Consider the following 25639-nt stretch of genomic DNA (forward strand, 5'->3'; position numbering starts at 1 on the left):
ACCAACACACAAGGAACTGTGTGTCTGTTCAGCTGCTTAAGGTTTCTAATATGGATCACCCTTGTGAAAGCAATGAAACAAGACTTTAACCAACCCAGCAGGGTGTGTTTTCTCATCTTCCAGCCCAAGCAAATACATGGCCACTGCTTACCACAGACCAGACCTGATGACTGATCTAAAGTCTCTCTCCTATAAATTTGTGCTTTCTTGCACCAATTTATCAAACATCCCTCAAATTTCCCTCTGCTGACCCATTCACTGTGCTGTCCTCATGTGTACAGGTCTGAAGCTTTGCAGCATGCTTGGAGGGTACTGTGTTAGGGAGCTGTGGAAAAGAGGCACAGTTTTGGTTGTAAAGTGTGACTAAAAGCATACAGCAGAGACAGCGGCAGGAGACAAGTGGATACCAAGTTAGGAACAGTGTATTCATGCAGTGACATTACATGGAGCTTCTTGGCTTCTGTTATTTTGGGATAAATGGATGTGCTACAATGATGATCTTCACAAGTGGATTTTACTCCTTCAATCTCTTAGTTTAGTGCTTTAGACAGACCAAGAGTGTTGGGATTATGCAGTCTGGAGAGGAGAAGACTCTGAGGAGACCTTATTATAACTTTCCAGTATCTGAAGGGGCCCTACAAGAAAGCTGGTGATGGACTTTTTAGGATGTAAGGGAGTGATAGGACGAGGGAGAATGGATTCAAACTAGAGGAGGGTAGATTTAGATTAGATGTTAGGAAGAAGTTCTTCACTATGAGGGTGGTGAGACACTGGAACAGGTTGCCCAGAGAGGTGGTGGAAGCCCCATCCCTGGAAGTTTTTAAGGCCAGGCTGGACAGGGCTCTGAGCAACCTGATCTAGTGGGAGGTGTCCCTGCTCATGGCCAGGGGGTTGGAACTGGATGATCTTAAAGGTCCCTTTCAACCCTGAAAATTCTCTGATTCTACGATTGACTCAGCAGACACATAAACTAGGGCTCAGTAGCATGATAGAAATAACATTAAAGCTCACAGGACCTCACAGGACCATAGCCTCATGCACATCCAGACACTTCTGCATTTCAAGTCCAAATCTAAACTGCTCTGTGCAGATGTTTCTTCTCTAATAAGCAGAATAACATCATCTCTGCATGAACAAAAGCATCTTTATTGGTCAATTCTTCCAAAATTATCTGATTTTTAGACAGTAAAAACAAAAAAGCTTCAATGATTTGATGCAGAATCTATCAAAAACCTTGTTTATATTTCTCTTTTCAATATTGTTTTTCTTTGGAACTCTACGTTTAAATTCTAAAGAGGCAAAAGCAAACCAAATATAAGGCTCCTTTAATTTGACAGCAGCTGAACTACTGTTCTGTAAATTTAGGATACTTTCAAGAAGTAGCAGAAGCAGTTTCTGAAGTTTCTCACTTGACTGGAGAACAAAAAGATAATTCCCTCCACAGCTAAACCCATGAGGATTTCATCATCCTAGATGAAAAGTCAAAAACCTATAATCCCAGATGTACATGTAGACACAATATCTCTGATACTCTATTTCCTGAAACAAATTATGAACCATTAATTTAAAAGGTGAACTTTACAAACATCTTAACTGAATATTTATTCTGGATTTATCCACTGCTATACTGCAAATAGCCCATTTTCTGAGCAGAAAATGAAACCTTTCATGAATTATATATTAAAGTGAAAACCTTTTTTGCAATCCAGGTGATGGAATGAAAGACATTTTATGGCATGGCTGCTGGAAACAATAGATTTCCATAATTTTTACTTGCATCTACACTTTATAAGCATATATAAGAAAAAAATGTTATTTCCAAACACTGTTCACAAATAGGATAATTTTTTTACAGCAGTAAATTTAAAAAACAGTATGTGATGAAAACTCTAAATAAAACAAGTGCAATGAAACCAGCACTATTCATTCAGAGAAGACATTATTATTTCCTCTGCATTTCATCAACAGTTTTTCACTGGAATAATTACATACAAGAACATAATATTTTGTGTTGGGGTGGATATGAATAACTGTAGGCTAAGTTCATATTGGTTTATTATTATTATTATTATTGTATCTTATTAGGGATAGTAAAATATATGGTACACATACAATTTTTTATCATAACAGTCTATATTCTCAGTATTAAACTAAACTCTTAAACTACAGCTATTTTTCTAAAGAAGCCAATGACTAAACTGAAGGCCAACTGTAAATAAAAGATCTTAACTAATATGATCATGTGTTTGGGGGCCCAAGTTATAAGCCTTGTTAAGCACAGCAGAATCTCACTAATCAGCTTTGGAGAGCCTAATGAATTTAATTTAATTTAAAGTAAACTCATAAGGGGTACAGAGGTACAAAATGTTTCTCTCCTGCAGATGCACATCAAGAAGTTGCAAACACTGAACTGTCCATGGCCACCAGTTTCTGATGAAAATAAAATCACCACATCACACAACATTTTTTGGTAAGCTTTTAAAATTAAAGGCCTCCTGCTTCCTCACTGTAAGATCACATCATAGTCAAATTGTGCCATATGTCAAAGTGCCATAAACAGGCAGATGACACTTGCACAGATGGGCACTCTTATTCCTCTACCTGGCTGATGTGACAGAGTCTCCAGCATCATCTCCTCTCAAGGAAGACGAAAGAAATAGAGGGATTCTTCTTCCATCTGTCCATGTACTCCAAAGATTCCTGTATCTCATCATCATCCTCTACAAACCCTTCCTTTCCCTCCCTTCTTCTGCTGAATTGTATTTCTGGCCCTCTTTTTCACCACAAAATCTGTGCATCTCAGACCAGCTCCTCATTCTTCTCTCTGCTTTTGGTTATATTCCCACACTTCTAGGCTCTCTCCTTACTCATCCTTGGTCCAATCCTAACTCTTCACATCCCCTCTCTCCCTACTCTCCCTGTATTTTGTTTAAATTCTCCCCAGACTTCCTTGCACCTCACCCACATTTTTCTATATTCCAGTCACTTAAGCATTTAAGCAGGCAGGCTCCATTCCTTTTAAGAGAAGGGAGACAGGTGTCCCTTTTAGTAGGCACATTGTTACGAAGAAGGGCAGGAGATGCCACCATCACACTGTCTCCAGACATCCTCTAATAGTTTGTATACGGCAGGAAAACGGATCTAAGATTTTAATGGAAGTGTAAAGTAGCATAGAGCAATTCAAACCTTGAAAAAGCTCAACTCTGTTTCAGATTTATGAAGTTATCTGCTGCCAGATAACAAAGACAAGAGGCACAGGGATCCAGTCATCCAGATGCTTCACAAAGTCCAGAGCCCCAGGTTACCAAAATAAATCTCTTTAACCAAGAAAGTATGACATTGGCATAACATGATTCAGTGTTAACTCTTGAGGTGTTCTTGCAGGAATGCTGGCATAAAATGGCAGCTTGCCAATGTACAGCTGGATGACAGCAGGAGTTACTGTGGGCTGGAGGTCCCATCCAAGTAGACTCCAACATTCTGCAGGAAATTGCTGCAGATAATGAGAGTCCTGGAGCAGTCAGGAAACTTTGCACTAATCCTGGAGCAGTCAGGAAACTTTGCACTAGTACCGTTTTCAAAGTAGGTCACAGGTTTCACATGTCAGGGGGAAAGCTCATGCATATAACAAGATGCATGCATTTTTAATCAGAGCATGATCCATGGAGGTATTTTGAGAAACAGAAATCTCTGTACTTCTCCACATTTGAAGAACATCAAGAGAAGGTCTATCAAAAACAACAATTCTTGTGAACCACATCTCAAACTTTCTCTGAAGAACTGGAAAACTGAGTGGATAAGAAACTTAGAAAAATCATAACTGGTGACATTCTTACCAGTGGACAGTCCATTGGGTGCTGCTTCTGGCTCTTTATCCAAGTCACAGAGTAAAACAAGACACTGGACAACATAAATATATATTTTTTTAGATCTACTGCTACTAAGATGACACCAAAGCTTCAGCATAAACATATTCATTAGCTTGTAAGAGGAAGCACTGAAGACCCTGAGTGATGTAGTGAGACAAAAGTACCTGAAGCAAAAAGAGGCTCTCACAAAGAAATTCTACAATTCTTGATCCTTTATGACTAATTTGGCTGCAAAAAAAAAATTGTGAGAGATTTCCAGGATTACTTGGATGTGGTGCCATCCCAGCCCCAGGCAACAATGGCCAGTGCTCAGATTAGTGGCTTCATCAAGTCCTTCTCATAAAGGTAAGAAAAACACATTCACATGGAATAGAATGAGATAATGTTTTAACAATGTTTTTGAAACCTAATTCAATTGAACTCTGAATGAGCATCTGCAAATGGAAAGGAGAGGCAATTTCATAAGGTCCTTTGAGGACAGAAAATCACTGAACACAAGAAACATTGCATCTGTTCACCATCACTGTGATTAAGGTGAAAGGAGAAGAAATGATGCAGACAGCATAGGAACAACAGCAGAATTTGAAATTCTGTGTTTGAATTTGCAGTGTCACCTCTACAGAGGTTGGTAATATTGCCATCTGAAAAATGCACATGGATTCTACTGTCAGCACAGTAAAAGTCTGTATTTTCCCAATGTAGTCAGAAGTTTGATAGAAAATACAAGACTTGGGCTACTGTTGTCCCAAGAGGTTTTCTATAAGCAACAAAAGTATAAACTCTATAGTGAGGTCACATAAAATAAAGTCCTTTAATTGCAGGGAACAATTTCATAAAGAGAAATATAAATGTCATTAAGTTAATTTGCTGAGAAGCTAAATATTTTCAGAATGTTTTAAAAGTGGTACCTATAAAGCCAATTATACAGGTTTATTACTTCCTAGTATATGCTAAATAAAAGGATCAGAAACAGGTCTTCAGAACCTCAGATAGTATCAGAATCCTAACCTTCAAGAACACAAAAACCTCAGCCCGTGACTACACAGAAGTTAAAAATTATGCTGGGTTATAGCAGTGGATTGGCAGAACATTTGTTCCATTGATGCTGCTTCTTCGGGGTTTTGTGTTGATTCTTAAGCTGTAGCCTTTTGTGCTGATAAATAGCTTCAGGAAAAAAGAAAGGATTCAACAAAGGCATTTAGCTTTTGAAGGAGCCTTTTCATTATGTTATTTCTGAAAACAAAGAGAAGATAATGATGCTGCTGGTGTTCACAGGCTATCATGCTACTTTCTTCTTTCCATCTTCCCACTGTTTAACTTTACTTGGCTTTACAAAATGCAGAACCAAGGAAAAAATAAAGACCCTGACCAGTACAAATATTCAATACCAGAATTATTCAAGCTAATTTGATTCATATATTGTTTTCTTCCAAAAACAGCAAGGGAAATGTCACTATTGTTCTGATGGTTTCTAACTGTTGTCTGAGAAGTGTAATGCCGGGAACAAGATGCTTTAGGAGCTTGTGACTCATCGGCTCTTCTTTGAAAAGACAAACGTGAGAACTTAATGAAGAATTTATTTAGATTTAATGTCGGGGAAAAAAATACTCTAGTTAGTCTGAAACAAATCCCGGTTTCACATCTAGCAGCGGTCTAGCATCTAGCACACAGGTATAACTGAGGAGCCAAAGGCAGCAGAAAAAGGAAAGGGACATTTTCTGGCTATCCCACAGGACAAGCTGAGAACCTTCCCCCACCAGGACTCAGCGGTGTCTTCTTGGGACCTCTAGCGATGCACCAGTGAACTGCAGCTTGCGGCTTTGCCGAGCACAGCACCAGCCTGAGAACTCAGGTTTGCACATCTGTTTAGCATTTTGCATGGAAACAACTACCACACCTGCACTAGATTAAGGACTCTCAGGAACTGAGTGGGTATTTGATAGCAGAGTTTGATGCAGCCTGGTACAAAGCGAAAGGTCATTCACAAATGCTCAATCCGTTGAGTTTTTCAGCTCCCCCGAGATAACCAGGGTCATTCTGATCTGTGCCTTTGATTTGTGTCTATCCCCACTCTGGATAAGATGACAGTTTAATAGGGTTGAGAGAGCACATTCAAATTAATAATTTATCTTAAAGGATCATTTGTAACTTGATTTGAAACAGCTATTTTTATAGTGTGGTGAGAGAGAAAGGTTTATATACTATGTCTGTTTAATTTCCAGTTACTTCCATACATTCTGGCTTTAATCAAAAACAAATGTAGAAACATCAAAACATTTCAAAAATGCATGCTCATTTTTAACGCTGGAAACAAAACTCTTGCAGAGCACCTGTTCACAAAAAGCATCCAAAAGAGTTCCTGAGGGAAAATACTCTAGAGAGGTTACAATAAGACATTTGATCCTACAGTACTAGACATAGAAAAAGTTTTTTTGAGATTCATTGCTTTTAGTAGTTTACTGCTTTTATAGTCATATTCCTTGGTACAGCAGCAGAGGCAACACCACTGCAATGTTTTAGGATTCTGCTGCATGACTGGGCTGCAGCAACCCCCACCCCAATGTGTCCAATTCACCTGCACTACCATGGCCCAGTTTACAAACACTGAAGCAATATATCATATAGCCCACTGCATTAAGGACAGGTGGAATGAGAACTGGCTTACCTGTCTATGCCAGACTATTTTTTGACAGGAGCTGAGCCATTACCCCTCTGGTGGGGCATGTCAGAAGTTCATAGAACTGCACCTCTCCTGAAATAGACCCTAAGTCTTGTCAAAAGAAGTTTGTGTTTCAGAAGTTCATGAAATATAATGCTAGACCATTCTAAAGTAAATGATACTCTGCAGGTCTCAAGGTACCTCTACAAAGAGTATGACAACATCTGGTAGCAAAATGTCTTGTCACCAGAAGCTGAGTAAGATGTCCCTTGATCTTTGCTAATGTTCTCCACACTTTTCTACAGAATGTTTGCAGTTTCATCATTTAATAGTCCATCTATTTCTAAAGATCATAGAGCAAAAAAACCACTTATATCTTCCCTATGAAGATGAAATTCTGGACCTGTTGAAGTCATCAGGAGTAGCTGCTAATTTTAATAGTGCCAGGATTTTAATAATAAAATCTGCTAAGTTGATTGCATGTAGGTTCCAAATCTATTTTTCAAGTACTCTATTTTAAAATAAACTGCAGAAAACATGCTTTACCATCTTTTCACTTTCAGTTGTTATCAGTATAAACATTATGATGAAGCACAGTAAAGGAAAAATTAGAATAACACAAGGAATTTCCTAAAAAATATTGTTGTGGGACAGTTTCTTAAAAGAAAAAAAAACAATATTAAGCCCTTTTAAAATTACTCATAAAACGTTTTCCCACTCCTCACCATTGACCAAATCTTTCTTGTCTCCAAATGAAATTAATTTGGTAGTAGCTTGGATAGCAAGACTGAAACTCGATGATGCAGCCTGACTTTCACAAGAGCTCTTTGTGAACTTGCAGAGCTCTCCTCACAGGAACACAGGCACGAGCCTTGCAGTCCCCTGAACTTCCAGTCCCAAGTGAAACAGACCTTGGTCACTGGGAACTGAGTACATCCAACTGCCATCAGACAAGCAAGTCAGTAGTTTGTTCATATAAAAAGAATTTACAAGTTATAATAGGATAAATAGGAAACAGGCTTCAAAAGGTTTTGCTTGCTAATTAACTTCTGCTTAAAGTGAACCAGAATTATTGATTTATAAATCCACTGGAGCAGAAATGCTTTACATCTACATGGATAACATCTAACCATTATTAACATATTTTGTGGCTGTAAAATACACTAAAAGAGTAGCTAAATAATCAAACAGATCTCCATGCATAGAAAAGTCAGAAAGCAGCACGTGCTATCAGGGTCAGCATTTTTCCCCAAACATGATTTCCACCTGTTTGGCTCATCAGAATTCAGCATTGGCATTAGTTTGGCTCATCAGAATTCAGTCTGCAGCTCTGAAGTAAGAGAGAGGTGCAGTGGGGTATCCATCCCTTTACCTACACAAGTATACGTCTCTGGCCCAATTTGGAAGGTGTATTTCATTGTAACATTGAAATGTTCAAGTTTTATATTGTTTAGACTGAGAAATAACTGGTGTTTGGTAGACAAGCTGAGTTCCCATTTGCCTTCTTTCCCTATATTCAGCATTTAGTTGTTGTAAGTTTAAAACAGAAGATGTATTCTATTTAATATCTTTATTGATGATTTAGATGAGGGGATTGAGTCCATCATCAGCAAGCTTGCAGATGACACTAAGCTGGGGGGAAGTGTTGATCAGCTGGAAGGCAGGAGGGCTCTGCAGAGGGACCTGGACAGACTGGAGAGTTGGGCTGATTCCAGCAGGATGAGGTTCAACACGGCCAAGTGCCGGGTCCTGCACTTTGGCCACAACAACCCCATGGGGAGCTCCAGGCTGGGCACAGAGTGGCTGAGAGCTGCCAGGCAGAAAGGGACCTGGGAGTCTGGATTGACAGGAAGCTGAACATGAGCCAGCAGTGTGCCCAGGTAGCCAAGAAGGCCAATGGCATCCTGGCCTGTACCAGGAACAGCATGGCCAGCAGGTCCAAGGAAGTGATTCTGCCCCTGTACTCAGCGCTGGTGAGGCCACACCTCGAGTCCTGTGTCCAGTTCTGGGCCCCTCAGTTCAGGAAGGATATCGAGGTCCTGGAGCAGGTCCAAAGGAGGGCAACCAGGCTGGTGAAGGGACTCGAACACAGATCCTATGAGGAGAGGCTGAGGGAGCTGGGGCTGTTCAGCCTGGAGAAGAGGAGGCTCAGAGGAGACCTCATCACTCTCTACAACTCCCTGAAAGGAGGGTGTAGCCAGGTGGGGGTTGGTCTCTTTTCCCAGGCAACCCTCAGCAAGACAAGAGGGCACGGTCTCAAGTTGTGCCAGGGGAGGTTTAGGTTGGACATTAGAAAGAATTTCTTTACTGAGAGGGTGATCAAGCATTGGAATGGGCTGCCCTGGGAAGTGGTGGATTCTCCATCCCTGGAGATATTTAAAAAGAGACTGGATGTGGCACTCAGTGCCATGGTCTGGTAACTGCAGCGGGAGTGGATCAAGGGTTGGACTTGATGATCTCTGAGGTCCCTTCCAACCCAGCCAATTCTATGATTCTATGATTCTATTCTACAGACAGGGAGCCTTAAGGTAGGAGATAACCCAGCCCAAAAATCAACATCACTCCAGGCTATTTGTAAAGTTACCACTAATGCAAACCTCATATATAGATATATTTCACCAGGCAGCAAACCAAGACTTTCAATGCTGCAAACCACTTGTTTGGGTTACTGGAATAACAACAGCACCAGGGATCAGTCCTTTAACCTCAAATGGCTGCACTAACATAGCTCCATTTAAAACAACAAAGATCTTCAATGCAGATGGTGCTGTAGATTTCTACATCTTCCTGTCCCATTACTAGGTCTGTAACTTCTGCTTCTTTGTAAAGTCTGAATTCACAGCTTTTCAAACACCCCACAACATGCAGGGTCAGAAGCACAAATGGTCCAACCAGAGCATTCTAAAGCTGAAGAAGACCATCCCTTTATCTGGAAGAAAAGAGTGGCCATGGGATACAATTCTAATCCCTTATGAAGCCTTGTAACGTGTGCTTCAGTGCAAAGGACCTAAAATGGCATTGCAGTTACTTCATTGCTTAACAGACTGGATCTGTGCTGCTTGTCTGGCCATGCTGTTAGTAAGTCAGGGAAGGTGGTGGTGGTAGTAATTTTAAGAGGATACATCTGTACACCCATTCTAATTCTTTGGGCTAGACACCATCTCAAGGCTTCTGAAATAAATCTCTCTTTCTGCTTGCTTAAAAGAATACAGCAGCTCCTTTGTTATTTGCCTTGTTATTTTTGTTTGGAAAACATATCCAGCTTGACTTGACATTGAATTACATCTCAAAAGAGTGATCCAAAGCCTGGAAAGCTTCTCCCTGGATTTATAAGGCTTTAGATTAGACCCCACATGTCCAGAGACTATCTTTTCACCAGCTGAGATATTCAACTCTGTGCCTATCAGGGGCCATATAAGTTAACAACTGTCAGAGGGTGCCTTTCCAAGGTTAACTGGCTGGTTCAGAATAAAAAATTTTAGAGGAATTTAAATGATGAAAATTATCTGAAGTTGGAAATTTTTTTTTTACTAGGTAAGACTCAGTTTTGACTCCCAGTTCTGCTTTCCAGTCACATAACAGTAGATTAGCTGTGGGAGGTTGGATGTGATGAGCTCAGTGCACTTCTTAGAACCTGCTCTTTATTGCTGAAAGCATATGGACTTAAGGATGGAAAAGCAGCCAAGATACTGTAAGAGCTACCAAGCATATGGGCATCCAGCCAATACTGGACATATTTTATGCCTGCTGCAGCTTTGCACTAGCCCTGACAGGGATAGGAAATTACAGTTTGCAAATGCATCTCACTAATACAACAGTTTAGATAAATGCCTTTCTTCTGAGATGCATGAGAAAACCGAGCCACATTTCTGAGTGTTTTGTAAGGTCAGACAAGGTCATCACATACTGTGCAGTGCATATCTGACCAACGGACAATTTTAAGTCCTTTTTGTGTTTGTCAATAGCTCTACTTGCTTTGTAGGAAACCTAATGAAGAGCCTTTCATGTTCTTCAATAGTTTCTCTCAGGTAATAGCACTTGCATTCCTTTCGGCTGTAGGACATAATTTTTTGTAAGGATGAGTTTTCATGTGTCTGGGTAGGCTTTAAAGTGAGTTTCTTCAGCATTATTTGAAATGAGTATTTTCTACTTAGAGCATCAGAATGTACAAGAACAGAGGTACTGGGAAATCCTAATACAAACATGGGAAAAGGTCAAGCTTTCACAGCAAATTTCCATAATTCATTATGGATTCACTACACACTGACAGGCTGCAGTAAATTGTACTGCTGACAAAACTGGAAAGAATAGTGAATGGAACAAATTGAACAGTTCACAGCAGAAGGACAGCAATGAGATCTCTAATTAGGGAAAATTAATTCCTCAGAAGAGTACAGCCTGCAATCTTGGATTACGAGCTTCACAGCTGAAAGAAGGAAATGACAATATTCCAAGTGTTTCAGGTCATGTTACTTGAGCTATACATATACATGCTTTATGTCTAAATTCATCAAAATTATGGACTCAATATGTTGTAAGAGGTTCCATTCATTTAAAGCATTCGTTATCTCAGAATTTGTGTAGTGAAGCTGAGAGGAGGAGGCAGAGGCAGCTTTCAAGATCAGCTGAATACTCTTCTGTAGCCTGGCTAAAGCCAGCCCTTTGTCCTGTTTCTTTAATGGCTTCAGTCCATTGTTTCTTTACTTCAATTTGCTATAAATTATTCCCTCTTGCTGGTGAGTTTTGGGTGTAAAACTGGGCAGAATCTCAAAGTCTGGAGTTCATTTACTAAACCTACATCTTTTCAGACTGGCTAAACATCAACAAAAACAAGAACATAAACCACCATGATGACCAATGTTCCTTTGTAAAATTTTAGAGCTTAGAAATATAGTAGCTCAGATTATCCATTAGACAGCCAGTCCTTCGGTTACTGGACAAATGAACTCTGCATTGCTCACAGGTAGAAATGTCATTTTCCTTCTGCTTTACAAATCCAGTGTTTGACAATATCTGTGAAATCTGAATATCTGGGATCTGTGAAATTTTCCCACTTCCTGCATCAAGGTCCATTCTATGGCTGGGTACTAAATGTTTGTTGAGATAAAACTCTGATGTACACCATCAGGCCCTGATCTATCCCACTACTTCTACTGGAAAAATATGGGTAGGTGGGATCTATTGCACAGTCTGACACGAATAAGACTACAGAGGGACCAGGGCTTTTGGGACACCTGTAGAGGATGCCAGGCCCATGGTATGGAAAGTGCAATAACTGTCTAGTAAGAGAAGGCTAAGCACACACCCAGGCCTCCCCAGCCTTCCTCTAGAAGTGAAAATACCATGTGCTTCCCAAACTTGGTCCTTACAGATCTTACTTCATGAGACTCTTCAGTCATTAGAGCCTGCAAGCAGTGACCACTTTAAAGCTGCTCTTCTAAAAAACACCAACAAAACAAAACAAACAAACAAAAAAACACAGCGAAAACTGCAAAGACTTATTATAGCTTGTAAAAAAAAAAAAGTCAGTAACATAAATTAATGAAAATTAATGATGTGTGAGTTAAAGGATGGTCAATATTTTCTGTCATTCATGGTCCAAAATCTTTTGAGGTAATGGGGATTGGAGCCATTGAGTGCTCGAGTTTCTTCAGTGTACAGAGATTCACTGTGTTGAGGAGTCACTAGTTAATGGTTATAACAATGTACAATAACAGTGTGTTACTGGAATAACTAATCTGCTGTAGCTGGCAAACAACTCCTGCAAACAGCCGAGCCTGTCATTGCGTTCTAATAGCGTGATAAAGGTCAAAATGGCAGCTTTTAAGAGTGAATCAAGGAAAGTATTAAACCTTTATTAAAACTTATTAATACTTTGATACTCTTTAAGAAAGCGAAGTCCACAAGCTACACACAGACACGTTACTGATCTCCCGAAACACAAGTTCAGGTCTCTGTGCTTGGAGGAGCCCTGTGCTGTCACCAGGGGAAGGAAGAGGCAGCCACCATGTTTAATGCTAATGCAACACTTTTGCTTTCAGAGAGAAGTAAAATTTTGGCACTCCAGTGAAAGAAAAGACTTCCATAAGTAATTGTTTTTCCAGCTTTTGCTCTATGCAAATCTGCTCACTGATGCATTAGGACCTTAGAGAGGTTTAAATGGAGAGAGCCTCTCAGCTTATCTTTGAGTTTACCTGGAGTCACAGAGTTCATTTAGTACTTGGTTATATTATTGGCTGCAGGGTGACAAGATGCTTAGAGGAGGAATAATATGAAGGCTGCTGTATGGCATACTCTATACCCTGGGCTAGTCTTTCCCTGATCCTTGTATAAATCACTCCAATCCAGCCCTGACTCAGTTTCTCCTGTCTCTGTACAAATCATTTCTCCTGACTCATGTGTAGACCACTCCAACCTGACTCCAACCTTTGTATGTTCTTTCCATACTGTAATGGAGCGAACCTTGCCATAAAACTCTGTTAAGTTGTGCTTTTACAAATTTATATTAAAATCACTTATTCCAGTATCTTTGATTGATTTAAATCCTTTCATTCCCATCCATGACAGCTGTGCACAGATCACTGTTTCACTCAGCTTCTCTAGTGATTTATAAACTTCAAACTGGAACCTTTTGCTCTGTCCAGTTCCTTCATTTAAACAGTACTTTTTCCTTCCCAGCGCCATTTTACTGAAAGATGTGGTAGCTGAGCAGGGGCAGCTGGGCCCTCCCTTCCATGGAGCCCAGGTGGTGATAGCGGAAGGTGTACAGACCTCCTCAGCTTTGTCCAGTCTTAAAATAAGCCAATGAATACTGAAGAAGGGATGAAACATCCACTTTAAGAATGGAAAAGGAAAACAAGATAGAACTAGTTTGTATTGGAGAACACTTGCTAAAAATTCCTCCTTGTTTGTACACAAGTTCAGCTCTGCCAGCAGACCCCTGACACCATCCATGTGCAAGGGGCAAGGTCAAAGCCTACAAAGGCTTTGGGGCCTACAAGAAAGCTAGAGAGGGACTTTTTACAAGGGCATGTAGTGATAGGACAAAGGGTAATGGTTTTAAGCTGAGAAAGAGGAGATTTAGGTTAGACATTAGGAAGAAATTCTTTAGTGTGAGGGTAGTGAAACATGACCAGGCTGCTCAGGGAGGTTTTGGATGCCCCATGTGGAAGTGTTCAAGGCCAGGTAGGATGGGGCTTTGAGCCACCTGGTCCAGTCAGAGATGTCCCTGTCCATGCACTAAGTTGCAACTGGATGATCTTTAATGTCCCTTCCAAAAGAAACCATTCTATGATTGTATGAAAGCCTGGCACAAGCCAGGCCAAGGGCTGATGAGTGGAGACCAAGTCTCAAACAGCCATTACTGTTCACACCTCATCCCTGCATGTTGCTGGATAATGTTTAGAGGTACCCACTTGTGAAGCTAAGACTTAGAGTGTATTTTGAGAAATATGTTGGACCCCTGTCTTGGCTCTACATTCAGCCTGGGTACTGGAAATAAGAGCCAGAGCAGGTGTAGTGACCAGAGTTATCCAGCACAATATCCTTAGAGAGCTACTTGCTGAACACTGTAGGATGGAAATCTCTCTTCACAAACATTAAGAAAACCACTCACAGCCATCATCGATGTGGTTCTCTGAAATCCTCACTTGGAAAGTGCTAAGTGATGCTGATATGATCACATCTAAATTAGAGACCAACAGTGCTGCAAGACAAACCTCTTTTAGGGCACGGCGCTCCAAGGTCCAGCCAGGTGTTCCAGCAGAAACTCACAAATAGTGCTCTGAGTCTATTGCTCTCAGGGCTGACCAGCCTGGATCAGTGCTATTGCTCCAAAAGTGGCCAACCTCCTTCCTGGCTAACTCAGGAGTGAGCTTTATTGGCCCCCTAATCCTGCTCATGCGCAGTAGGGGCCCGCCCTAATCAGGCACAGGTGGGCTTAACACAAGCTCATGCCCACTACCTGGCAATTAGTGCCACCTGGTTGCCTCATTTCACTACACAAAGTTACCTTGTTTTAGAGAACAAAGTGAGGGGTGCCTAAGAGCAAAAAAGGAAGCAAGTGGCATTGTCATTCCAGACTGTCACATGCCACTTTGGCGCTTCTATCCCTGAACCCAAAGCGAAGGAAGCTTTTCTACTTCTCTCTGATCACAGAGGACCCCATAGCCAGTAGATGGAACACATTTCCATCTCAGAATGAAAATACTAAGACCTGAGGAACTCCATGAAGTGTTCTGCATTTCCTAGTCCTTGGGATAAGTAACAGCAGTGGAGCCAGTGCGGTCTGCTTGGTTATTTGGATAAACAGGGCAGTTTCCTTGTGAAACAGGTGAGTATTGCACTGTGCAGCCTCTAGAACTGCCAGAAGCCCACTAAGGGAAAGGACTCTTTTCTGCAGTTGTAAATAAGGATTTTTAGACTACAGTTTTCTGTCTGGAACTCAAGAATAAGGTGTTGCCAAGGAACCTGTTTTGTGAAAAATACCCTTAGCTTCAGTGTAGCTCTCAAAGACACCGCTGCTGAGACCAGTTTTGCAAAGCCCAGTCAGGATTCACAAGTCTGATTAAAAGTTGCTGGCTTTATGTAAGAATTTTGAATAGAGTACAGCTCAGAAAATATCTCTACCACATTTTGTGTCCACATTTGGAGTTAAATGACGTATGTAAAGTGAATTTTCTCAACTGCCCACCCCCCTACCACTTGGAGGTCCCTGTCACTGCTTCAGGGGTTGCTGAAGTTCTTCTAAAGCAACCAGTAAATCACTGTGATTTACAGTATGGCATATTAAGATTAATTGACACATATTTCTTTAATGGCCCAGGTTGTGATGTGATTCACAAGAGCTCTTATCAAAAGTAAAAAATGAAACTGTCATCAGTTAGAACTCTTTCAGTGCCAGTTAATGTCATACAACCTTTGCTTCTGCAAATAATTAGACAAACTTCAAAAAGGAGCAGGGGCCTGGACACAGTTTAACATTCAGGCTGTATAAACATCATGCAAGAATGCTCTCTTCAGAGGACCTCTGAATCTCACCCATCCCTGCACCATCTCGCTCCCATTTCTCACATTTTGTGTCACATCTGAATTAAAGCAGAAAGCACTCTAGGCCAGGGATCATGTCTTTTTTGTTTTGTGAAGGACCTAGGATGCTTTTAGCTGCACTAGAACAATGGATATTGCATAAAGAGGAATGAGTTATCACTCCCATAGTAGGAGATCTCTACACATTGCCCTCACTTTGCGATTGCTTCTTTATCATTATATTATTATTAGCAGTAGTAGTAGTAAGAATGGTAATAATAGTAATAATAATAATGGTGAGAGAGCTTCAGAAATTGTTAAATAAATCATTTATTTAATAATAATAACCCAGTACTTCTAAAATTACTAAGCACTAAACATCTGCACTAGAACAGAAACTGAATCCCGTAAGTAAAATACATAGCTGCTCTGTCATTTCATAGTGTTTCATAGAAACAGGTTTATTTTTTTTGGTCAGAATCCAAAATTTCACTTCCACAAGACAACTCCTAAACCTCCTCTGTACACACACCTTTGTTTTGGTGCTGTGCCATCATCTTTTCTAGTTTCTGTACTTCTCAACTCAACACTTAATTGTATTCCACAAAGACACTGCAATTCTCACTTGCAGTGAGTTCCAAGGCATTCTCTTCAAATGACAGCATTCAGTTCCCATGTACTTGTTCCTTTCCTACCATTTTGTACCTAGATTCATCTTGAAGTGACCACCTCTGTCCTCCTTTCCTAACACCTCATATGGCCAGAAAAGGATGACTAAAGGCAGAGCTGATGTTAACTAGTAATTGCCCGTATTTTTAGCAGATCTGCAGATGTATTGCTTGCATCTCTCTCAACAGATTTCCTGCACATTGCTTAAATTTGGAGGCAAAATTTGGAGGCAAAATAAGCAAGATGTCTACAGGGAAAGCAAATGTGATCAAGCAGAGGTTTGATTTCACATTTTGCATTTTACAACAGCTTTTTGTTTGGATGAACTTACACATTTAGGCTGTGGTTCCATGATGGTTTATCTAAGCATCACCAACAGTGTAAAATGGATCTGATCAGACATAAGAATATGACTGCACTTAAGACAGATTAAATACACTACACAGGAGACAGTTTAAGCTGCACAGTAGTTTCACGCTTTTTGTGGAGGCTTTATGCTGGCAGTGGGAAGTCAGATGTTCCTTGATCCAGCACAAAAATGGGCATCTGCAGACAGATTATACATGATTTGGCATAAAGCCCATCAGTACAAAATAGATCCATCAAATTTGGATCAGCAGTGACTTTATGTTAAATCAAAGCTTGACTTTGCAGGCATACGGAATTTCTGATGAAACACAAGGATCCTTAAAGGCAGGTCTATTATAGTGCCAAACTGTGGTGTCCAAGACACTTCTTTTTGCAGCTCTGACAGGTAAGGTGGTTACGTCCATTTATGTCCAGGCCATTCCAAGCACATGTTCCTGACAAAAGACATAGAAAAAAAAAATCTCCCAAGAAATTCTGAGTTGTCCCTGGAACTGATTGATCATCACCCCTGGCAACAGCACAACTAAAGGGGACAAGTCACAATGGGAGGACTTGAGGTCCTGCCCATGGTCAGGCTGGCAGTGTAGCCTGCCCTGTTCAATAAACACACACAAACACAAACACAAACACACCTCTGACTGACGTCCATGGGGCTGAAATGACTCACGCCAGCCAGAGAGCTGTAAAAGGCACAGAAGATATTTCTAATAAATGCAAGAAAATAGAAAATTTTAAACTCAAAGGAGAAGCCTCATAACTTCAGCTGAAATCCTCAGATCCATGACATAAGCACTGACAGAGGCATAGTGTTCTCCACTGCTTTCCAGAGCAAGGCACCCTAGCACAATACAGTAGCCCAGTTCCTTCCTTCCTTTCTCTTTCTCCTTCAAACTTCAACCAAAACAAAGATGTTCTGGCTCATAACACAGTAAACACTGGAGAAGGAATATATTTTTATACACACAAAAAGCCATTGCCTTGTTTTAAATAATATTTAAATTACCCTTTTTTTTTTTTCCCCAGCAAATAAGCATAGAAATCAGTTTCAGTGTCCACTCAGACAACAGCACCAACTCCTTGATTTTTTGTCACCACTTATTAATGGAAAAATGAGCACAAAGGGAATTCTTTGCAGAACCTGCAAATCAAACAATGTTGGTTTGAATGAGTAAAAAAAATTTCAAAATCTCCAGTAAGGTAGTTAAAAACAGAGGTGGTACACTTGAAAACAGTAATGGCAAAATTTATCTAGTGATTTGCCACAAATAATTTGCCCAGCTCTAATCAGTACTGGTTTATAAGTGAAGAGACTTCTCCTTAAGGGAATCAACACCACAGTTCAGCAGCTTTCACTTTATCCTGTCTCCCCATCTCTCAGTTTAGCTGCTATCAGGAAAAAGCTGAGAAGTGTTGTCACAAGCCATTTGAATGAGTAGCATACAGAAGAAAAAGTGGTAATCAACAGCCCATACAAAATATAAAAGAACTAGAGCTGGTACAGCTCAGAGGAAAAACAAGTAAGGGCACAGAAACAGTCTCTAGTGAAAATACCCATCCTGAACTTTCCATTTCTTCAGTGCCAAGACAAAGGGCCAACCTACACTGGCAGAACTGACCCAGAGCAATTTCAGTTTTACCGTGCTATTTTGAATGTTTCTCATTTGCTACATTGCAAATAATGGTTCCTTTTTATCACCAGAAGAACAATAACAGTGACACCAAAATGCTTCTCATGCCATTCAGTACAAGTCACTGCAGCGATTTTGTTCTGGCCTCCTCTTTCTTAATTCTTCCGTCCCGATTGCAGCCATATTGCCGTGGTTTCTGTGGTTCTTTCTTGTTCCGAGTTGCACAACTACTTTATTTACAGCTTATTTCTTCTTTCTGGACACAAATGATTCCTATGAGGCCTCCAGCCTTTTCCCATTCAGACAACCCCAGATGAAACTCAGAGGGAAGGAGACGTTTGCTACCATCTGCTGGTGAATTACAGTCAGGGATCAAACAAGCATCACAGATCTGATTTTCTGCATTACCTGACCCCGGAATAAGAGCCTGATCCTTCTGAGTTACATTCATTTAAGGGTTTGGTGTGAGGCTAAGAAAATACTGGTATTTCTTGGTTTTGGCAAGAAGCAGGAAAAGGTGGGCATGTTGTATTTTAAGCAAATAATTGGGAAGATGTAGAAAATGCAATTTCAGGCCCTTACAGATGAGCAGATATCTGGTAGTGAGATCTTAGAGGAGAAATATGGGAGCTACAGAACTCTCAGAAGTAATAATAACAAGAATAAAACCTTGGTCTGCCATCATGCCTAGAAGTAACAAATCTCTAAAATTGTTGCTAGAATTAATAAAAAGTTATCACCTCAAAAAGTACTTTCTTCCATGGCAGTATCTCCCAAATCAGGCATCACAATCCCAAAGACAGTTGTGCAGCTTGCAATGGGGTTCAGGGCTGCTGAGACAAGTATTTGGGGTCAGACTGTATATTGTGATGAGTGAAATGAATTTGTCAGCTTCTCTTTTGGGCCATCAAAAAGTGGCAAAATTAAAAAATATACAAGATCAGGTGCATCTGTACCCATGAACACGGAGAAAAAAGAAACTTCCCACACAAGTTCATGAGCCTTGAGCAAAGATTACAGAAGCTGATGTTCCTGGTGTATATACCAAGGAGCTTTTTAAAAGCAAAGTGAAAAAATGGATTTAAAATGAAGACACAGAGAAATAGCTGTTCCTGGATGCCTTCTCAAGGAACTTACATTTGGGAACATTCATCAGCTCTACATACAACTATTAGAAATTAAGTGATTGCTGTCCACAGAGGAATGGGCTGCTCTGTTAACTGAAAACAATGTCCAGGTAAAGAACAAAGTGAAATTCTTCCCCACAGGTGCTGAGCATCCTCAGGTCCATCATCTCCCCAGTTTTAACAGTAGCCAGGGAGCAAAGCAGCTCCTTGTGTTAATGCAAGTGCTTCCGCCATTCAGCCCTAGAGCAATGCCTTGCGGAATGTGCCAGTCACACTGCCCTCCTCCAGTACTCCCATCTCTCCCTGGTGTCACCACAGGAGGATGACACTTGGCATCGCTGCACTGTCCTTCTACTCGCAGTATGGTCCTGAAGATTTTGATTGTGAACTTTTCTGGCAAGGGTCTGTTTCTGCTTCTACACTATTGACCGCCATGGTTTTTGACACTGGGGTGTATTTAGGCTGTACCATAGCAAAGTAATAACACATCAGTTCAGTAAGATCTGCCTGCTCTTGCTGAACTGGGCAGACTGTAGCTCTATGTAAGTCTAACTGAGGTTTCTAAAATAGCAGCGGGGAAGAGTACTCTGATCCAGAAAAGCTGCACGCTGCCACCCGCTTCCCATGGCCTCCCCGCCCGCCTCCCGCCCGCCTTTCCCGCCTCCGCTCCCGCCTTCAGAAGCCCTTCAGAAGCTTGAGCGCTGGATTCAGCTCGGCACAGAGAGAGAAAGAGCACTGAGCTCCTGATTCTTGTGGTTTCCTTATCACAGATACTGCTCCCTTCACAGGATTCGAACATTTTTGCCACATAACTTAGGGAGGAGTTTACATCATTATTTCTCACCAGCCTTTCAGAGGACGGGTCCCTGCCCCAACGGCCGTAACCGCCGCGGGGAGGGGTAGGGAGCGAGCGGGCGAGCGCCATTGTGCGGCTCTGCAACCGCAGCAACGCGCTTGGCTCGGGCTCCAGCTGCCTGCAAAGCCGCCCCCAGCTCATTGATCTGCCCGTGGCAGGGAGATAAAGCGCAGCATCAGTTAGGAGGAAAGCTCCGAATTAGATTCATCCCCATCAAATGAATTTCCTAGCCTTGAATAGAAAGCCACAGACCGGCGGGTTTTGCTGGTGTCCACACCCCAACCCCCGTCTGGTACAGTTCAACAAAACCAAACCACCAAAGACAAGAGAAAATCAATAGGATTCAAGTGTAGCTAATCCTCAGTGAGTGAGTACATTCTGTAACTAAATCTGCTCCTACCATGAAAATTTGAAATTGACTTCGTGTGCCATCTATTAGCAGGTTAGGAAATGAGCAGTAGGAATTAGTTGGTATACCAATAGCTGCAAGATCTTGTCAGTTGTTCTTTAAGACAGGCTTGGGACACAAAGGGGTGCAACATGAGACTCCCCAAACATCAGCAGCAACTGACTGAAAATGCAACAATAATTCACATAAGCGACGCCTGAAAAGGCCTTTGAAGGACTTTGGCCGAGCTGATAGTGGCTGCAGCCTGATTTGTGTCACCCACGCGTATCACAGAGCACTCAGCCCTCTGCTCTGCTGACCACCTCCATTCCATGCCTGTCACAGATCAAACAAATACTCGCAGCCTGCTCTGTCAGCAGGAGGCAAACAAGCAGAGGCAGACTGGTGCAGAGAGGAGAGGAAGAGCAGCCCAGTACCCTCTTCCAGGCCTTATAATAAAGATGTTTACGGTTTACAATAAAGACACTTCTTGGGTTTTTAAGCATTGATGCCTATGGAAAAGGCATCTTCAACTCTGAATTTTTTGCACTTGTTAGCAGCCTTTCCAGCTGTCACTTCCCTCTAGTTGTCCTGTGTCCATGCCCTCCCCAACTTCCAGTTAAAATACTTTGTGCAAAACAATGGTCTGACAAAAGCAGTGGGGTTCATACCCTACAGAGTGTGAAATTTCTAGAACAGTAGCCCTGTCTTTCTTCCACTAAAATATAATCTAAGTCAATATTTTACATATAATTAAAGTAGGCTCTGGCTGGAATATTTTTCACCAATTCTTCTGATGAGAAATTAACTTCTAATACAAATGAAAACTGCATAGCGTAGGGCAGAAAGATAAAAATTCGGGACAAAACTTGCACCATTCTTCACAGCCCCAAGACATCTGCTACAGAGCTACCACATCCTCCTGGCTCCAAGACTCATCTGCTGATCATGCCACAGGTATGAGGAAAAGCAGAACATCTCTGCATTACCTGCAGACAGGGCCACCTACTCTTCAAAGAAAAAGATTTAGCAGTCAGAAAGTAGATGTTCCTATCCTCCCTCCTCCAGCAGTGATGTGACCTCTTTTAGCTTCAAAGGATTTAAATTACCTTGCAGTACCAGTGCTGTTCTAGCTCATATAAGGACATAAGCAAGATAAGGATGTAGGGAAACAGTATCTTTCATTTGTGTCCTACTGTCAAAATGGAAGACTTGTGTGCCTGAAACACTGTCAGATTTTTGCAGTTGTAGAGTTGGTCAATAAAAATATTACTTCCCTCCACAAAGCTTTCCTTATCTTTATTTATGCAAACTCCACTCTCAAGCCATCTTTTCTGCTGGCTTGGCATCAGTCTTGCTTTCCCACAGAACTGTGCCCACTTTCTCAATTATTTTTCACTTAATCAATAAACATAAATACATTTCAGAAAGTTCTACTGTACCATAGTTCCTTTTAGCTTTTAGTTTTAAGCATTTGCTCTTGTTTGGACATTGCACATATCAAATAATTTAAATTATGCAAATAATAGAAGAGCTAGAGAACTGGAAAAGTGTGCCAGGATGCACTTCTCAATACTTGGCAGCATGTTACAGAGGGATTTACCACAATCTAACAGTCCTTACAGCACTTATATCTAGCAGTCCTTAAAAATGTAATAATTGAGCACTGACATGCAACACCCAGGTGGGTTATATTCACATCTGTGTTTGCTGTACCACGAGGTTATGAGCCAGGATAAGGTAGGACCACTGCAACATGGTAAGATCCAATATCTCCTCCATTTCAATTCCCTCCTCTAAGTGCCTTGAAGCCTAAAGGCAGAGTTCTAAGTCCTTATAACTGATATGAAAGTAGGAAAGTCTTTAATATGCCATTAGCAAGCATAGGTAAGGCCGTTTTATGTTGTGTTGAAATGATCTTTTATTTAGCATTTGGTGAGTGCACGTTTGGGAAGGCAGGTTTTCCTAATAAACGGGGAAACTAAAGCAATATCACCATAAGCTCTCTCACAGAGAGAGGGTGTCCAGTAAAGTTAATTGCATGTCAGTTTTACTCCACAGTTTGCCCCAGAAGATGTTTTTTTATTAAGTATATAATGCTATACATATCACAGATCTGGGTTGGGGCTGTACTGTACTAGATCCTTTAAAGACCTTCTAATAATAGCTTCTGGGCAGTGTCTACCTCACAGAAAAGACAAGTCCAAGACTGAGAAAATGGTAGATACACAATAAATCCTCAGGCAGCATAATGAATCAGGCACAGCAGAAGCAAGAGCAATTACCCTGCTCTGCCACTGTATGTGGTCATATGTAATTGTCTTGGATCTGAAAGGCATAATAACAGAGGTGAGGTTCCTGCAGTAACTGCTCCATAAGAAACAAGACTCTAAAATGGAGTTTTTAAAGTAGCAGTTCAGAAAATAGTGTGTTTTCTCAAACTGGACCATGGTGAGAAAACACACTCACTAAAAGAGAAACACAATGAACCTGGTCCTGTCTCATCTCGACAACAGTGGTCTCTTTAGGTTGAGATGGGAACATTTGTCTCAAGGAAACAAAGTTCTGAACTGAATGACTGAATGGAAGAAGAAGCTGATGTGCATCTCTGGCTTCTGCCAAATTTTATTACAACCCCATGCCAGGTAAATAGCACATCTAGGTTTTTTTTGCTTCAAGTACCTTATCATAAGGATGCAATTTTTTCTAATTTATCATTCCTTCATACAATTCACAAATCTTTGCAATTCCTAAATTATCTAGCAAGCCTGAAAGCTCTCCTCAAATAATGTCCCTTCCATACAGAACTGAGTAGCTTGTGTTTATATACTTCTCTGGACTTGCTGGTAATATAAATACAGTGGCATTTCCAGATCAGAATGAGGGAAAGAATTATGTATTTGGCTATTTAAAAGGCAAAATGAGAAAAACTTTAAAAGGCAATGAGTAAGCAATTTTCTAGAAGCAGATCCATTTAGCCTAACTCCAACCAGTCGTGCACATGCCACTTTGCAGTGTAGTTCTGCTTAAAATGTTGTAAACATTTTATGGAAAAACAGTTTAGATACTAATTTTATTGTGCCATCAAACTTCCTACATGATGTGTATGCATCTGAGCTTACCTTCCAAGTGACGGAGGGGCAGGCTGCCAAGGTGAAGGTAACCTTCTCTGTCACTACATTGAAGGTGACACGAAACATGGTTCCTGTTCCAGTGGCCTCAGACCCAGGGTAGAAATCTTCAGTGATGGTCACACTGCTCACTTGCATCCATGCTTCTGGGCTCTTGTCGTCCTGCACCATACATTCGGCAAACCCAGAACATTATGATAGAAGCTGAAGCCTGAAACGGCTGTAAGGATCCAGCTCTTCCCAGCAGCCTTGCTCTTGTGTGTCAGAACTAATCAGATTAGCTGGTTTTACTTGTCTGAGTTGGGACTAACAGGTTAGCAGAACAGTTTGGGTGGGGGAAGGGAGCAGTAAATAAATCAAATTAGGGCATTTACTAAGCAGCTGAGATTTCCTTCCTGCTCTCCTTTGTCTCTTTACAGGACTCACACAGAGCCAGGACAATGGACCACAAAAATGCAGCTTTGTTTTAGAGCAGCTCTTTGTATAGGAGTATTTCTCTAACTTTGCCTTCATTTGATTCGTTTTTGGTGGCCAGTGATCACCAAGAGAAGAGCTCTCCCAGAGTGGCCTGGATGTCATGCAGATAAACAAGTCTCAAACAGAAAAGGCATGTATTGTGCTTTTTTCATCCCACACTACCCGCCAAGGCAATACACTGGCTGTGCCAAGCAAGCACTCACACAATCTGCTCTGCACAGTGCTAGATAACAAGATTCACAGATGGCCAAATGTGGACACTGGGGCAAAAGGGTCAGGGGGACAGGACAGGACAGGACAGGAAAGGTACCACTTGGTGATCCTGAGTCCACCTCAGAGTACTTCTTCCATCTCTGTTACTGACTGATGCAGATTTAGCCTTACAGGATTGAAAACTCAAAAGAAGAAAGAAAAAAGGGAAATCAAGCAGCATAATAGCCACCATTAATGGTGGCTGACTGGATGCATAGACTGTGTTATGTGGTGCAGGAGATGCTCCACATGGGACACACTTCTTCATGAACACAGCTGATGCAGTCAGAGCTAATTGATGCCACTGTGTAACAGTACCAGCGAGCAAAGAACAGATTTAGTTTGGGTAACTTGTCCCGTATCTGTATTTATCTTTCCAGAAAAAGGTCTCTAGTTCATTAGTCACCTAATTTCCTCCCTCAGCTGCCTTCTGAAACTGCCTCTTTCTCACCACTGGCTAAAGAGACAGAGTCTATGTATTGACATTTCCAAAAGCTGATGTGACTCAAGATTAATACCTCCCTTGAAAACTTCTATTGAGTGGTAGGACTGAGTTCAAAGATGCGTTGACTTTCTCCTACTTGCTCTGTGGGTCTTGTTTGTGACTTTAGACAGATATTTGCTACCAAATGAGAAGGCAGTCGAAATGTCCTGAGTGGTTTTCATTCTACTATTCAGTAACTGTGCCATGAGTAACACTTTTGCAATGTTGGAAAGAAGCCAGGCTAAAATCTTTTATTCTTGCCAATGAATACCTACTCATACAGAAGCTGTGCTCTCATTTGATAAATTAGATATGAACCAACTCACCAAGGGGAGTAGTACATTGGCAATCTGACTCTGCAAGAGCCCCTTTATCATAGTAATCTAATTCTTGTGGCCCAGAAGAAACCATACACAATGCAAAAGCTAAGGAATGCCCCAAACATTTTGATGACAGCATATGGCTGGATTCTTGTACCTTAGTGAATGCACTGGCAGAACAGAAGCCCATAGTGTTTGAAGGGCACAACAGCCCCATCATAAAACCATTATTTGAAATCCTAACAATGCAACTTAATATTTCAGCTCCCTGTACCAGGATCCCTTCCAAAAAGGTCAGCAACCAACCAGCCAGTGTCCAATAGCATAGGTCCTATTAGGGCTATCAAGCACCAGTCAATGAAGTGGAGGCAAAACACTATAAA

The 25639-nt window shown here is 41.2% G+C and overlaps 1 protein-coding gene and 1 long non-coding RNA gene across 2 annotated transcripts in view; one reads left to right on the forward strand and one right to left on the reverse strand.

The window, feature by feature from the left end:
• SPATA13 (spermatogenesis associated 13) overlaps positions 1 to 23909 on the reverse strand; it is a 156021-nt gene extending 132112 nt beyond the window's left edge. Inside the window, exon 1 of the mRNA XM_071735952.1 lies at positions 23715 to 23909. Coding sequence (XP_071592053.1) covers positions 23715 to 23894 — 180 coding nt within the window. The 5' untranslated portion in view covers positions 23895 to 23909. The remainder of the gene's footprint in view (positions 1 to 23714) is intronic.
• LOC139792548 (uncharacterized) lies at positions 20386 to 24329 on the forward strand. Its single transcript, XR_011724306.1, has 2 exons — positions 20386 to 20571; positions 24143 to 24329. It is a non-coding gene; the product is annotated as an uncharacterized lncRNA (long non-coding RNA).
• The last annotated feature ends 1310 nt before the right edge of the window (positions 24330 to 25639 follow it).

Source organism: Heliangelus exortis, chromosome 1, assembly GCF_036169615.1.
Source record: "Heliangelus exortis chromosome 1, bHelExo1.hap1, whole genome shotgun sequence".
Taxonomy (NCBI): Eukaryota; Metazoa; Chordata; class Aves; order Apodiformes; family Trochilidae; genus Heliangelus; species Heliangelus exortis.